This window comes from Danaus plexippus (assembly GCF_018135715.1).
Source record: "Danaus plexippus chromosome 3 unlocalized genomic scaffold, MEX_DaPlex mxdp_30, whole genome shotgun sequence".
In the NCBI taxonomy this organism is placed as follows: domain Eukaryota; kingdom Metazoa; phylum Arthropoda; class Insecta; order Lepidoptera; family Nymphalidae; genus Danaus; species Danaus plexippus.
The window spans coordinates 1,703,293-1,719,281 of record NW_026869845.1 but is presented as its reverse complement, the minus strand read 5'-3'; the positions used below and the strand labels follow the sequence as shown (position 1 = coordinate 1,719,281).

General features: G+C 29.6%; 2 protein-coding genes across 6 annotated transcripts; both read left to right on the top strand.

Moving 5' to 3' along the window:
• The first annotated feature begins 289 nt into the window (after positions 1-289).
• LOC116765430 (antitrypsin-like) lies at positions 290-6,004 on the top strand. The gene is made up of 8 exons (XM_061526967.1): positions 290-719; positions 817-951; positions 1,026-1,232; positions 1,356-1,454; positions 2,359-2,499; positions 4,453-4,662; positions 5,104-5,248; positions 5,562-6,004. The coding sequence occupies exons 1-8, from the start codon at positions 663-665 to the stop codon at positions 5,693-5,695; spliced, it is 1,128 nt and encodes a 375-aa protein (XP_061382951.1). The 5' UTR covers positions 290-662; the 3' UTR covers positions 5,696-6,004.
• A 930-nt stretch (positions 6,005-6,934) lies between these two features.
• On the top strand, positions 6,935-14,994 carry LOC116765514 (serine protease inhibitor 3/4-like). Of its 5 annotated transcripts, none has more exons than XR_009753544.1 (10): positions 6,935-7,065; positions 7,377-7,468; positions 7,562-7,696; positions 7,769-7,975; positions 8,089-8,187; positions 8,648-8,788; positions 10,052-10,261; positions 12,326-12,470; positions 13,824-14,103; positions 14,590-14,731. XR_009753544.1 is itself a non-coding variant. In XM_061526966.1 (10 exons), the coding sequence occupies exons 1-9, from the start codon at positions 7,044-7,046 to the stop codon at positions 14,249-14,251; spliced, it is 1,182 nt and encodes a 393-aa protein (XP_061382950.1). In that variant the 5' UTR covers positions 6,937-7,043; the 3' UTR covers positions 14,252-14,268; positions 14,590-14,732. The 5 variants fall into 5 exon arrangements, 3 of the variants coding, with proteins under 3 accessions (XP_061382950.1, XP_061382949.1, XP_032510918.2); XM_061526966.1 differs by lacking the exon at positions 13,824-14,103 and adding an exon at positions 14,121-14,268 and having other exon boundaries at positions 6,937-7,065; positions 14,590-14,732; XR_009753545.1 differs by having other exon boundaries at positions 6,939-6,990.
• Positions 14,995-15,989: the final 995 nt, after the last annotated feature.

Here is a 15,989-nt window from a genome sequence, read left to right as displayed (position 1 = left end):
AAACAATATAAATTCTAAATAAATGTAAACTCAATCATTTAAGCAGAAGTTCTTTTTGTCTATTTGGTATGTCATTATATTAAGGGCAAAACGCGAAGATACTTATAAGATCGTGGAGTAAATATGAGTGCTAAGAGAGCTGTAGCAAAGTTTTTTGTAGTTTGTTTTTTTCTATAAGAAATATATTTATTTAGAGAAAATTCACATCTTTCCGTGGATTGTATAAATAGCAACACTGACAGTGACGTTTCATCTGAAATTTAATTTAGTACCAATATTATAAACAAAACAACATCATTTAATTATTAACTTTTAACATTTGTTTTTTCGTAAAATCTTTCGCTACCCATTTTAGACTTGTCTATTGTTTTGATCATAAGTACCTACAGTATATGTATAGGATCGTAATTTGTAAATGTTAACTGTGAGTCACGTTTTGCGAATTTCGGCCTTAATGGAACATTATAATATGTTACAATGGAGTGACCGAGTAGATAAAAACGATCGCCCAAAATGTTGGTGGGAGTTTACCAACAAAAACTATACGCAACGAACGTTGCCGCATCGATCAGTTTGCTTCCGAGTATCGTGAGTCAGAGACCGCTTGTTGTTGAGGAAATTTTATTTTATTCTTATTCGAAATTTAAATTAGAATTTTCACTATGGATAACCAATCCCTATCTTCATCAGTCGCTAAATTCTCTGCCAAGTTCTGTAATGTAAGTTAAAATTATCATTATATTCTTTCCAAGTTTTAGTAAAAATTTTAAAAAATTATATTTATATGAGTAAATGGGAAAAATACTTTTATTTTAGGAGTTGAATCAATCTCAGAGTGTTGTTGCATCTCCACTTTCGGCCAAATTTTTATTGGCTCTTCTTACCTTGGGATCCGAGGATCCTGCTCATTCAGAACTACTTTCATCGCTGGGTATTTCTTCTGATGATGAGGTAATATCAGATAATGAATACTCTACTGCTTTTTTTTTTGTTTGAGTGAAATTATAACAAATAATATGTTACAGATTCGCTCATCCTTCAAATCTCTGTCACAAAACCTTCTCTCCATCAAAGGAGTTACCCTCAATGTAGCTAACAAGGTGTATATTAAGGAAGGGGACTATGATCTCAATGAGGATCTTAAGAAGGATGCAGTCTCGGTGTTCAATGCTGCCTTTGAAAAAGTTGATTTTTCGCAAAGTAAAGCTGCTGCCAACCTTATCAACAAATGGGTACATTTTCAGTTTTATCTTATCACAAGTTAAATCATAAAAGACACCAATATTTTTCACATACTTATTTGGAAGAATTATAATATATTCAAAAATTTTAATATATAAACTATTTATGAACAGGTGGAAGACCAGACAAATAATAAAATCAGGAAACTCATCCCGGCTGATAGTCTCAATGCTGGCACCAGTCTTGTGCTTGTTAATGCAATTTATTTCAAGGTAAATATATATATATATGTAACATTTAAGTAGAATAATAAAAAATGTGTATTAAAAACAGTGATGATAATAATATGTTTTATATTGTATTTCCACACTTTAGGCATCTTGAGAAAGGAAATTCTTTTTATAAATTTAAAATATGCCTAATATCATATTCTTTCAAAGCAATACATTATTAATAACTGTTATACAAAGATGGATAGAGACACTTAAATAAACAATTCCAACACAGATTCTCTCTAACAAGTTGGTATAATGTTGGTGTTGTTATTGTTATCCTTGAACTGGGCTTCGGCATCACTGAAAACACATTTTTATTGGAAAACATTGTTGATTTACTTGAAAAAAATTCCACTTACTGCCCCATTAAAGAAGACACATGTCCTTGATACCGTTACATGCCTACATTAGTCATAATCAAATGTGCCATTAAAAAAATTATGATGTATCATAGTATATATGTACATACAAATTCTGTATAAACATGTGAGATTAATATCTATTATATATTAGTTACAGGAAATTTTAATACATATGTATATATAACATTATTTTTTAATATTATAAAGCAGTTGCATGTTATAACAACATTCTTATAATGGATAATTTTTTAAGTAGAAGTAGCCATAGTACTGATTATTTTGTCAAATATCTGGTAGCGATAGTACTATCAAAATCGGTCTAGACATTACAAAGGTTAACCGGAACATAGTGACAAAAATTTTTATAGAATTTTCTATTGGTTTATGTTTATATATGTATGAATATTCATTAAGTAAAATCTTTTATCACACAGACAAACCGATTTTGTTAAATTTTATGGATTTATTACTTTATATTCATAGTTTGTTTGATGTCATTAACAGTGACCTCTTTGGTATGAACTTTTTTTATACTTTAGGGCCCCTGGAGAAGTCCATTTGACCCTTTAAATACGAGTGACCAACCATTCCACATCAGTCCTTCAGAGACGGTAGATGTTCCTATGATGTACAAAGAGGATGACTTCTTCTACTCAGAAAGCAAGGAATTGAATGCTCAGGTAATAACCATATAATATATGTAGAATAAGATCTTTCTTAGTAGTAGAAAAATTATTAGCAAACAGGTAAGTGTTAATTATAATTTATCTTAAAAGCGAGATATTATGATTATATATAGTGACTACTTTATCGGTTTTTTTTTAATCTACGTTCTATGACTTAATTTCATTTCATATTCAAAATGTATGCTAACAAATAATTCAGTATAGTTTAAATAACTGCAAAAAGTGTGAGATGTTGTATGAGTGAATTGAACGATATTCCTATTCTTAGCAGTTTTTTAAACAGATCGTTGCATACATCTGTAAAGCGTAGATCGCGGATCGTTGAAATAAACATCCAGTGATTTGGATCGCATCCAACGGTTTTTTTTTTAAATAAACACGTTTAAAATATAACGTTTACTAGAAAATTTTGACCGTTTATTGTTAAAGTGATTATTAGGAAACTTAAACTCTGATAACAATTATCACCTGTTATCACTGATATTATATATATATTTTTTTAAAGGTAATGTTTGATTTTATTCAAACTAAATTCAACGTATCGATATCATATCGCCTACAATAATGAATGTCTGTCTGATAAAAAAAAAAATTAACATTTCGCTATCCTTAAAAAAAATATTCGAATATAGAAAATCATAGTGTAGGAGTAATATTTTTCAGAGAACATCACAGTGATTATTGTTATATTTTTATTGATCCAATAATGATGACAGGTGATAGATAATAGAACCTTTTTTGTATATTAAAGTAGAAAGTAGAAATCTATTACTATGATTAATTGTATACAAATGTAACAAAGAAAACATTACTACGTCAAGGACGTTTTTTTTTATAATGAAAACTTGAACTCCTTACATCATTTTTAATTAACTTAAAACCTGTTTTCGGATTAATAGTTTATTGGATTACATTTAAACGTTTTAACCCGTCGTTTCGATTACCTCACAGCGACAGTGTTCAATGTTCATAGTTAGGTATTTAGTTTAGTTATGTTATTTGTCATCTAACACAATAGACTAGAAATTTTTTTTGCTCACTCTTTCGGATTCACGTAGAGCTAATAATCGTGTCCTGGGGTCAAGCATTGTGGTCACGGTCATGAATGTTTTGATTGTCTGAAATCTTCCAAATTGGAATTGCGATGTTTCATAGTTTAAATGAACTCACAGTTCATATGCCTGTGCTCATGACTTATGGTTTATTGCAAAAAAATGCCGGTGTGCTTAGTACAAGTTTACATTTATTTATTTGTCAAACTACATGAGAAACGTGTCCCGTTTTTCATTCTATAACGTACGTTAGCATGTTATATGTGAAGATATATTAATTATAAACTCTTAACACTCTGTATTTGGTGTGTCGGTGCGAACTTGGGATAAGCAAGCGAGTCCATAAAGTGAAGGTTCTTTCCAAAATTGGTGGTATTAAAATTAGTTCGACACTATTAAATAAAAATATTTTCAAAATTACATTCCCATCAACATTTCATAAAATTAATATCAGCAATCGCGATAAGGCTATCTCGCAAGTTCTATTCCTTACTTTGATTTAAAAAAAATAATATATTGCCAGCTATATCAGATAAAAAAATATAATAGTCTGACCAACGAAACGAGATAAAAGTTGTAAACTGACTGTTATAGGTATATATGTAAACTATAATGTTATAAGTTAATCTAATAAACTTTCTCGTTTTTCGATTATATAAACTGTTGTCAAATAAAAAAAAATTAAGATTTTCAGTTTACGAGAGTAAATAGTAAAATAAAATTTTATCATTTCACTTTACAGCAACCATGATCACAAGCGGACGAAATTTTTTTTTTATTTTTAGTTAAATCCAAAAAAAATATTTTATCAAGTATTATTTTAATAGATATAATCATTGTTATCAATAATAAAAAAAAATTGCATTAATTATATGATATTTAATTTGTTTTCTAGCTGCTGTGTCTGGAATATGTGAAGGCTAAAGCCAGTATGTTGATAGTTCTACCAGAGAAGATTGACGGTCTCAACGAAGTCCTCGCCAAGCTGGCTGATGGGTACGACTTGATCGGTGACGTCAGAAATATGTTCAAAAAGGAAGTCCAAGTTACAATACCGAAGTTCAAGATAGAGACTGAAATCGATCTCGCCGAGTTATTACCCAAAGTATGTGTACTTTATCGATTTTAAAATAACATTACACACATAAAAATTACATAGCATCACCATGATAATAAAACATACATTTTCTTTAACATTTAACTGTTCAGATTTTACGAGTGACTGAAGAATTCTTTGCGATAACGGTGACATTTTAAACCTGTGATGTTTGACATTTTAGAATAACATAGATAATAAAAACGTGCTTATTGTAATGTTACTAGTGAACTTAATTCTTAGAAGTTTAGTGTAACAAGGTCGGTATACTTAGATGTGATACGAGAAAGTCTAGAACAAACATTACTCCCACTTATTAATTGTAATAGATTTTCATAATTGACGTTGTGATAGAAAAAGAACCAAAAATTAATATTTTTCTAGGAAAATCTTTGTTCTTCACTAATACTATTTGTAAAGATATAATAGAAATGTTTTTAATAATTTCAGCTGGGCATTCAGTCAATCTTCGACCAAAATAACTCCGGCTTGACAAAAATCTTGAATAACTCGGAGCCGCTCTCTGTGTCGAAGGCTGTACAGAAGGCCTTCATCGAAGTCAACGAGGAGGGCGCTGAGGCGGCCGCCGCTTCCGGTATGATGAACAATTTACTATCCGTATCCAACTTGTTTTATAAAAACGAAATAAAAGACTATATTAAAAAAATAGAACTTGCATAAACATACTTATCTTACCTTACCTTAAATGGTAAAATATAATATTTTATGTATGAGTGAATTATGAAATTCTTTAATTGCAACTTAATTCATGTAAACTATACTTTTGATATATTTGAAAAGAGGTGAAAGTTGTATAGTATGGATAAAATATTTTTATATTTAAACTGAATTTTTTTTATTAATATATTTAAATATTTAATAAAACTAATGTATATTATTTTTCTTAGCCATGGTGATGGTGGGATGTTGCCTTACACTTGACGAACCTCAAGTGATTAAGTTCACAGCTGACCGTCCATTCTTCGTGGCCATCATCTCCAACGAGACCATTTACTTCACAGCCACTTACCGCGGAAACTGAACCTCACATACAACGAACACACCAAACAACACGTCCACATAGCTAAATGTACTGCATTTAAAACATATATGTTATATAAGTACAACCTGTTTTTAAATATACAGAATGATATCTTTAATCACTGACAATAACTTAAATCCTATTTTTATAAAAGCATTTTTTTTCTTCTATAACAACATAAAAACTATGTAATATTGAACTTTGCTTTTTTTTAATATATTTTTTTATGAATTTATTTAAGCACAATAACTATATTAGTTGTTAAGAGATGTTATTTATTTATACAAATATATTTAAATCAACATGCAATTGTCTTTCTATTGTCTCCCTTTGCAATTTCGTGTAATTATATGAAGGTATACTTTCATTTTTACAAAGAAATTATTATTATGGTGCTTTTTTGGTTTGATTTTATTTTTTAATTTTTTTTTCAGATCCTTACGAAGTTATTTCTATAAGCACTATATATTGTTTAATATATCAAAACAAGTTTACCGATTATATTTAAACAGGTGTTTGATCTCTGCATAACGATTTATTTGTTTCTCCTAAAAATATTTCATTATGTTTGTGTTAATAATGAATTGAACATTTGGTTGTGATGTGTTTTAGAAATAGAGGTAAACAGATGCAAAATGATATTATAAAAGAGTAATATGTTTTAAAAAGAATTCTTCAGTATTTAAAGAAATATAAACTAACAATCGCAATCAAGGATGTGTTTCATTAATCTAGTCACTTCGAAATTAAGGGAAGTATGCAAATGTATTTTGAAATATACAAAATATTATTTAGAATGATGCATATCCCCAAAAATTCATTATCTTTTAGTAGTCAACATACTTTTTAGATTTCATAGAAAACTTATGTTTAGAAATGGAAATGTCTTTAGTGATAAAAACAATACTACAAAAATAAATGTTCTCAGAAAAGTGTACATTACAATTTTTTACGAATATTCCGCTACTGGTAATTACTTTAATTTTTAATATAGCGTTACTATTTACAATAAACTTTTTTGTTTTAGATTGCTATAATATGTTCTCATCTGATAAAGCAACGAGCAACACTGTCTTACGAAGATTTACGATGACGTAAATTTTATTTTTGCTTTTTCCTATAAAAAAGTTTATAAATGATTACTAACTGATAACAATTCAACTTCGTTAATATAAAAATTAAAAAAACATTCTTTAGATACTGTAGATATATATAGGATGTAAGAGACTTAAATTTAGTCTTTAATATAATTTTTTTCTTATCATTGTGTACGAAGGTTCATCGTTATAAGTTGTGTACGTCAAATTAATATAATTTTCTCTAACTCCGCTAATGCAAAAAACAGTCAATGTGGATTTACAAGATATTGCGTAAATATAATAATTACATTTTTGTCCGTTTATTATTAATAATTTGAATTGGGTATTAACAATATTGTAAACAGAGCAACACGCTCGTGAGTCATAACTTTGCCTTTTTAAATGATACATTATTATGAATAAGTACATTGAGACGAACGCCCAAGTTTGTAGTGGGAATGGTGACATCACTTTACCATACATGAATAGATATTTATTAGTTTACATACAGAAATCGTTCGATTCGGCGGTCTGCGATTATTCGGCTTTGGTCAGTCGTACTTCGTAAACCACTTTTAACGCACTTTTTATCCTTTCCGCAGTTTTTGCCCAAATAGCGAGCTCCTTATCTTTCAACATGGATGTAAAAACTCTATCTTCATCCATTTTTAACTTTTCTGCTAAGTTTTGTAATGTAAGTATAACTTTTAATGTATCTTTTTTATACACTGATAGAAATGTTATGCCAAATCACAAAGGTATGGTTTTTTAATATAATCTTTTTCAGGAACTAGACAAAAGTAAGAGTGTTGTGTCATCTCCACTTTCAGCTGAGTTTCTACTGGCTCTTCTTACTTTAGGATCTGAGGATCCAGCACATTCAGAACTACTTACATCACTGGGTATTTCTGCTGATGACCAGGTAATATTATTCCTTTGAAACTTTATTTCACTGTTTACATTATTATATTACATTGGCTATAATATGTTACAGATTCGCTCATCATTCAAATCTCTGTCACAAAACCTTCTCTCCATCAAAGGAGTTACCCTCAATGTAGCTAACAAGGTGTATATTAAGGAAGGGGACTATGATCTCAATGAGGATCTTAAGAAGGATGCAGTCTCGGTGTTCAATGCTGCCTTTGAAAAAGTTGATTTTCGGCAGAATGCAGCTGCAGCTAATCTCATCAATAAATGGGTTAATATTTTTATGTCACATTGCTGATCATGTATAATTTCATAGCTCTAGTAATTTGCCAAAAAAAAGTTACTATAATGGTATGTTTGAAATAACTCACTATGTTTTATTAGGTAGAAAACCAAACAAACAACAAGATCAAAGACCTCATTTCAGCCGACAGTCTCAATGATGACACCCGTCTTGTACTTGTGAATGCAATTTACTTTAAGGTATTTACAAATCTAAATACATAAAATTTTTAACAAAATTAAAAGATATTAAATATTATTTGTAATAATTATGATAGTTATTAATAGAAATATATAGAAAATAGTATGATAACTTATGTTATCATAATTATATATTATATTTTTTAACACATTGATATTGAACACCTCTTTGTTATAATAGGTTGCTTTTGTTTTTTCATGATTATTTTCAATGTCAATTAACATATGATATAGTATACAAACCTTATTTCCAAAGGATAAAAACATGTTACATGATTTCTGTATGGTTTTTGTTTATGCAAAATTTTATTATTTTGAAATTGAAAAGTTAAAATATTATTTTACTACATGGCAATAAACTGACCTTGGCTACACTATTGCTGGTTAACAATAGTTTAAATTTTATTAAACTATTGTTCTAAATTATAGTGCTATTTATTTTATTACTGTGTCATTTAAGGGTACATGGAAGAAACAATTTGATCCTGCAAATACGATGGATCAACCTTTCTTCATCACATCCTCAGAGACGGTAGATATTCCTATGATGTACAAAGAAGATAACTATTATTATGGAGAAAGTCGGTCTTTGAATGCTCAGGTATTTAATATATCTTATGTTCATAGCGGCATATATTTAATATCATTGTTGTGTTTGCTACGTCCCTGATTGATTGGAGAAGTCTCAAGTATAAAGTGGTTTTCAATTAATTTAACATTAACCTTACACTCCATATTTATACTTTAAAAGTATAATAATTATTTCTGTTAGATTTTCTGTATATATATTAATAGGAACCTTAAAGTGAATTAAGTAAAATAGGTTATATAGGAGATCAATTCTTTGTCTGGCATAATGTAATACATGAAAAATTTAAATATAGAACATATCAGTTCTTATCTCAAAATTTTTAATTCAGATCTATTCAATATAATTGAATAGCGAATATTCTGGAACGAATCCAACAGTTTCTTTTTTTAAATAAACGTTTTTGATATATCTCCAGTTTGAATTAAAATTTCTTGGACTTCTATCAGAATTTAAGTTTTACCTACTTAGTTTTATCGGTAGATTTTTTAATATTTGATTATTATTATCACATCGATAAACTGCACTTAATACATCAATGTTTATATCAATTAATAAGAGAGATAATGATTTTATTACGAAATGCTAAAGTAAATGATTCAACGCTACAATCGCAACATTTCTTCGAATTATTAGCAATGTTTCATATAAAATTATACCGCTCGTACATTTCTAGGATTTAAAGATTAATTTCAACAAACAAACTAAATTTAGACACGTTATAATGGCTTGAAGGTAGAGGGAATTGGGAAATTCTAACGATTGACCTTGAATAAGTAGGACGTGTTTGAATATCGATTTGTTGAGACTTGAGAGTACAATTAACCATGTTTCGTATATTTTGGGAATTGTTATGTTTCATATATTATAAATATAAACAATGGTTAGTTTTGGCGGCCATATATTAATAGTTGCTCAAAAATTTTAACATACTTATATTATGTTGACTATTAAATATAAATAACCTAAAAATTGTTAAAAAAAAAACTGCTATGTACAATCTCCATCATTATGAGACATTCAAAATATAAATAGATGCAATTAATTTTGTATTTTAATCTAATATTATAGCGAAATCAATTATATATACTATTCTTATATTAATAATTCAAATACTATTGCTAAAATATTTTAAATAGATTTGGCGCCTTTATTTTGATGACAGATTATTCAGTATTCGTCTTTATAACAATTAATTTTTATTCTATATAATTGAATTTTCCTTTAATTCAAAAATTTTGATGAATTTAATTAATTATTAATGTAACATTACAGCTTCTACGTTTGGATTACGTGGGTAAGGAGGCGAGTATGTTGATAGTGTTACCAAACGAAGTGGAGGGTCTGAACGGTGTTCTCAGCAAGTTGGCTGAGGGTCACGACTTACTCAAAGAGCTGGACGACATGCACAACATCAAGGTCCAAGTCACTATACCCAAATTCAAGATCGAGACCGAAATCGACTTAGCCGAATTACTGCCTAAGGTATGTCTATATAATATTTTTTTTATCTATATGTAAAGGTAATTTTATTATGTAATTTAGTTTTGCTTTATCAAAATTTATTCAGATTTTATTTCAAATATCATAGAATATAGTTCTATAGGAGCATTAAAAGTAAACGATAGAATGGTCATATGTTATTTATCAGTAAGTATTTTTGTAACCCACTGTGCTAAATAATTACTGCATACCTTTAGATAGCACTAATCTCTTTGGCGTTTCTGAATTTCTAAACGACGATATATTGAAATGTTTTAGAACAGTATTTTTTTTGTGTATCTTATTTATATTTTAAATATGGAATGTCAGTCTTCGATTTAGGAATGTACGTTTTTCCTATCCACCGTTTTTGAATTTAACGAACAAATCTTAATTATATTGTACATGGGGAAATTTGTGAGGAAGTAGCGATGTATGTTGATCTTTCCTTTTTTTTAATCTAGATTAAACATAAGATCGACATATACGTTAAAATATATTATTATTCCGTAGTTACCTCAGGGTCAAAGCTTATGTTGTATCGTATATGTCACGTGACGCTGCCGGTTTGTTTTAAATAAACTTAATGTATTCCTCCGAGCTGGGCCGGATTTAAACTCAATGCCGCTCCTGGGCACCGGAAAAAAGTCCGCCCTATTACTAGAATTTTACTTAAGGGGGGAAATACGTGTAGAAAGACGTTTTCATGCTGATTTTTTAATAATTTTTTTAAGGTATGAAAACTAATGTTATAAATTGAAACTATCAGGTTATTTCATACATATATTTATATTTTTCCATATTTTACGACAATATAACTTGAAAAGTAGCGGAGATTTCAACTGATACACATCGTAGGTTGTCTTCCGACTTAACAGTTGCTGTGCACTATAGAAGCTATAATTTTTATCTAAAATCAGTGGCACAGAAAAATTCATTTTCTTTTTACAATTACGCTGAATATAGACCTCCATCATAAGCGACATTTTTATTTAAACAATTTATCTGTGCTATTGATAAGTTATATTGTTGTTTAATACGAATAAATTCTCATAAATATATGTATGAAATAACCTGATATTTTCAATCAATAATATAAATTTTTTATACCTTAAAAAAATTTATAAAAATCAGCATGAAAACGGCCTTCTACACGTATTTTCCACCTTAAACTTATAGTTTATGTATTTCATTTTTAAAAATTAAAATAACTTATTTATTGCAGAAACTTTTTTATATTATATATTCTAAAAACATAAATAAATATTTGTTTTTTTATTTAATAGAAAAATCGATTATTATTTGAAATCTCCATGGAAACAAATTGATTAAATCATTTTGATTATTAATTTTTACTAAAAAAGTGCCAAAATTACAATTCATAAATAATGAATGAATTGAATTTCTTGAATTATCAATTAAACAAAAAATTATAAATTAATAGAATTAATTAATTATATTGGGGAATCTCGATAAAACTAAAAAAATAATTTTTATCACTTTCAAAATTTTGCCGCCCTAAAACATTTGCCGCCCTGGGCACTTGCCCCCGACTGCCCCTAGTGTAAATCCACCGCTGCCTCCGAGGTTGATTCCCGCGTTACCGCAGACAAATTCACAGGCAAAAACTCGTTGATCATACAGAATAACTAAAACATAGAATCGAATATCTTGGTTATGGCTAAAAGTCGTGGCTTCAAATTAGTACTTATATTTTTTTTACTTTCTACGTAATTATTAAATAGAAATTATTTTGAAAAATAGACGAATGTAACGCCATGCAATAAGCCGAGTCAAGCCGACATGATTGTACATAATTTATTGTCCTCCCGTTTCACGAACAATGTTGAGATTTCCGTATCTTCAAAGTGCACTGCTGGTAAATTACAAATTAATTTGGATAATAGCATTCGAACTCCGATAACTAGGTAAAATTAAAAAAATATTTAAATTTTATTAACACGTCAACAATAAGTTCAATTCTATCGCTTATTCTAAATGTTTGGTAAATTTTTTAGGAATTTTATGTTTTTTACATGCTAACGAAATATGAACAAAATGTTTCAGTTGGGCATCAAGTCCATCTTTAATCAGAGCAACAATGGATTGACGAAGATATTGAACAAACCAGAGGGCCTGTTCGTGTCGAAGGCTGTACAGAAGGCCTTCATCGAAGTCAACGAGGAGGGCGCTGAGGCGGCCGCCGCTTCCGGTATGGTTTATATTATTTTACTAACTATATTCATATTCATACCGCTTGTTAAGTTAAAATTAAGTTTATATTTATTAACCATACAAAAACATCTATTAAGCAAGGTAATGTACTCAATCAGTGAACCGTCTGAAACACAAAAGGATCAAAATTTGTACTTTTTTTTAGTATTATACTGACGGGATGTTGCCTTCGCGGTGATTATGTTGCAAAAAACTTTATTACCGTATAATTGTTTTTACCACATCAGTTCTATACGTAAATACTTGAAATTTAAGTTTTTTAATAATGTTGATTTAAAAGTTAATTGTCGCTACTGTGATGAGAAACTGCGTTGTAGTTAATTTAGTATTTAAACAATCAGTTTAACATTGTTGCAAACATTATATCAAGATACATATTAGTGGGATCCATGTTATTTCTTTAACATTGCTTTTACTTAATAGGCGTTTTCCTTGTTTATGGGTATATGTATATATGTTATGGGGTTTTAACAATTTAACGTATCCATGGTGAGTTTTAGGATAAATGTTTTCACATTAATTCATTATAGAATATATAATTACAATTTTAATTACCAAGTAACAAAATTCCGTTAAAAATAAACATGGAATGACCAATTCAACTGACCCTTCATATAATTATTGGGAGCCAACGAAACGAGATAAATTTATTAAACAGACTGACTTCAACTCGAATAGTTTGTGTATTCAGTTTAAGATTATATATGTGCTTAATTTTTCCAAAGTATTTTAATAACTAGGTTTGATATACTATACTTATATTTACATATTGCAGTAAAGGAAAGTAAAAAAAAAAACTAATTTATTATATAATTAAGTAACTCGATGAGTATATTTTTTTTTTATTTGAAAGCCAGTTATGAGTCATACTATCTGCGGTGAAACATATACGAGTATAAGGTAAAAAATAAGCATCCGAAAAATTTAAAATTCATAAAAAAAAAACAATTCCATAAATACAATTATTTTTTTTTCATATTTATCTCGTATTGTTTGGCTTTTGTTAAATTAATGCGGAACTAACTACTGTTGTTACAAGCTATATATACAAAATAGTTTTATTTTAAACTAAATTAATGTTTATTGATCCACGTAATATTAAATTCTACTGAATAAATAAAGGTTAATAACAACAGTTACCTTGTTGCTCATCAAATATTACTGAATTGCATGTTAAATTACTTTCTAACCCAAAAAAAGAAACTGTTTTCCACTGGATACACACTACATTATCATTAATATTCTGGCTGTTATTTTACATTAAACGCTTCCGGGTAAGGGTTTGTGATGTTTGTGTTTATTTATTTGATGTCGGGTTGCCGGCGGCCAGTGGGAGTTTCACGCAGGAAGCGTGAACTGACGGTGGAAGTGCGTGTGGATCGTCCCGCGCTCTGGTGCTTACTGGCCGCCGACGCGGTGTTGATGGCGGCCGTGCCTCTCCCCCCTCCCCGTCGTGAACCGAGGGCGGAGCTTTAAAACGATACCGCACTCCCTCGCTCGTGGGATCTGGGAAGCTTGCAGCTGTCAACATTACCCCCACCCTCGCGTTTACTATATATAAGGGCGTTCGGGCGATGGAGTGCAGACGTTCAGAAGGAGCAGTAGTGAACGTAAGTGTTCGGTGCAGGCATGGTGATGATGATGCGGTGCGCGCCGATGCCTCCGGTCCGCTTCGACGCCAACAAACCGTTCTTGTTCGTGTTGATGGACTCCGGCACACCAATTTTCTACGGCACTCATCGCAAACGCAGCCTATAATAAGATTCACGGCACAAGTGAAGAAATATTATTTATAAAATAGATAAGGATATTGTTGAAATAATATTTATATATAATATATAGTAATGATATTGTCTCGTTAACTTTAATAAATGAACCATAGAACCTAATAAATCTTGTGATCGAATTTTTATCACGTGTATTTTTAAACCGCATACTATTACTAGATTTAAAATTCGCGAAACACATGTTCACCGCATATGCTTATGTATTCGTGTTCACTCACAACTTGTACTGTTGATGTAATGAAGATGCTTTAAAATTTAAATTATTTGTGAACGGAAGATGTGTTGAGTTATAGGAAATTTGTCTTACAGCAATGAACGTCATGTTCTGTTCAGCTATGATAGACGAACCCCAAGTGATTCAGTTCACAGCTGACCGTCCGTTCTTCGTGGCCATCATCTCCAACGAGACCATTTACTTCACAGCCACTTACCGCGGAAACTGAACCTCACATACAACGAACACACCAAACAACACGTCCACATAACTAAATGTACTGCATTTAAAACATATATATTATATAAGCATAAATAAGCAAAGATTTAATGATAAATATATTTTGTTAATAACTGACAATAATTATCCCGCCTTCATTACGAGCACATTGTTTCGTGCAATATAATATAACTTATATGTTCAAATACAAAAAGCATTTAGGATTATTGTATACTCTTAATTAATGAGATTTTATTTATATAAATATATTTATACTCACAGTATGTATTTTATTCTGTATTACCAAATTACTGCAGTAATTTTTTTTATCATTCTAAATCAGACATTCCTATTTAATGAATTAAATGATTCACCTTAGTCTGAAGACTAAGCTGAAATATATGTTTTGCCTTTAGGTCAATGGTTAAAATATTTTATTATTATAAGAATTTGAGTAAAAAGGTTGAGGGATTTTTAGCAAATCCTTTGTCCAAATATACGAGTCAATGTCACTTAGACAAATCTTTCAATTCACAGCCGCTCAAGTGGAAATGTTGTTAGAAGATTCCCTCCTAGAAATTAGAGCCGACCACCCATTTCTGTGTATAATTTACTTGAAGAAGACCCTACTTTTCTGGACTATATATTCGAAACCAAAATCCATGTGAACTGTTTAAAATAATTACAGAAAAAATATAGATTGCAAATTTGAATGTAATCTAGAATTTATATTTATTCAGAGTGTAATGTTATCAGTGAAAATTTTCTGTGGCCATACGTTAAGTGAAAGTTACCAGTGTATACAAGCGACATTGTTTGTGTTCTACTATAGTTACAGCTTGAATAAAATAGATCAATATTAAACTTTCAAGTGGAAAGGATAAAATACTGCAGGCTTTGTCAAAATGTGATTGTTGACAAGATTTATCTTGATCCATTGGACATACTACTAACAGGAAAGAAGGTGTATCATTGTGGTACTAGTGCATTAACATTTATCAAACTATGCATCATTAAAGGCAACAATAACCGTTAAGCAACGTTGCAATCAGTGTTGAAGTTATTTATTCTAGACTTTTCCCAAAATGATTATTAAATGTTGATTTTATGTACTATACATAAAATATCTGTCCTTAAAAATAAACTTGTCTCATAATTTAAAGATAATTATGTGAAAAGAAGTGAAAGTTTGTATTATTATCATTTAAAAGTGTGAATTGTAAAAATAAAGTATAAATACGACATCTTAAATGGTATGTAATGTAGATTGTAGACC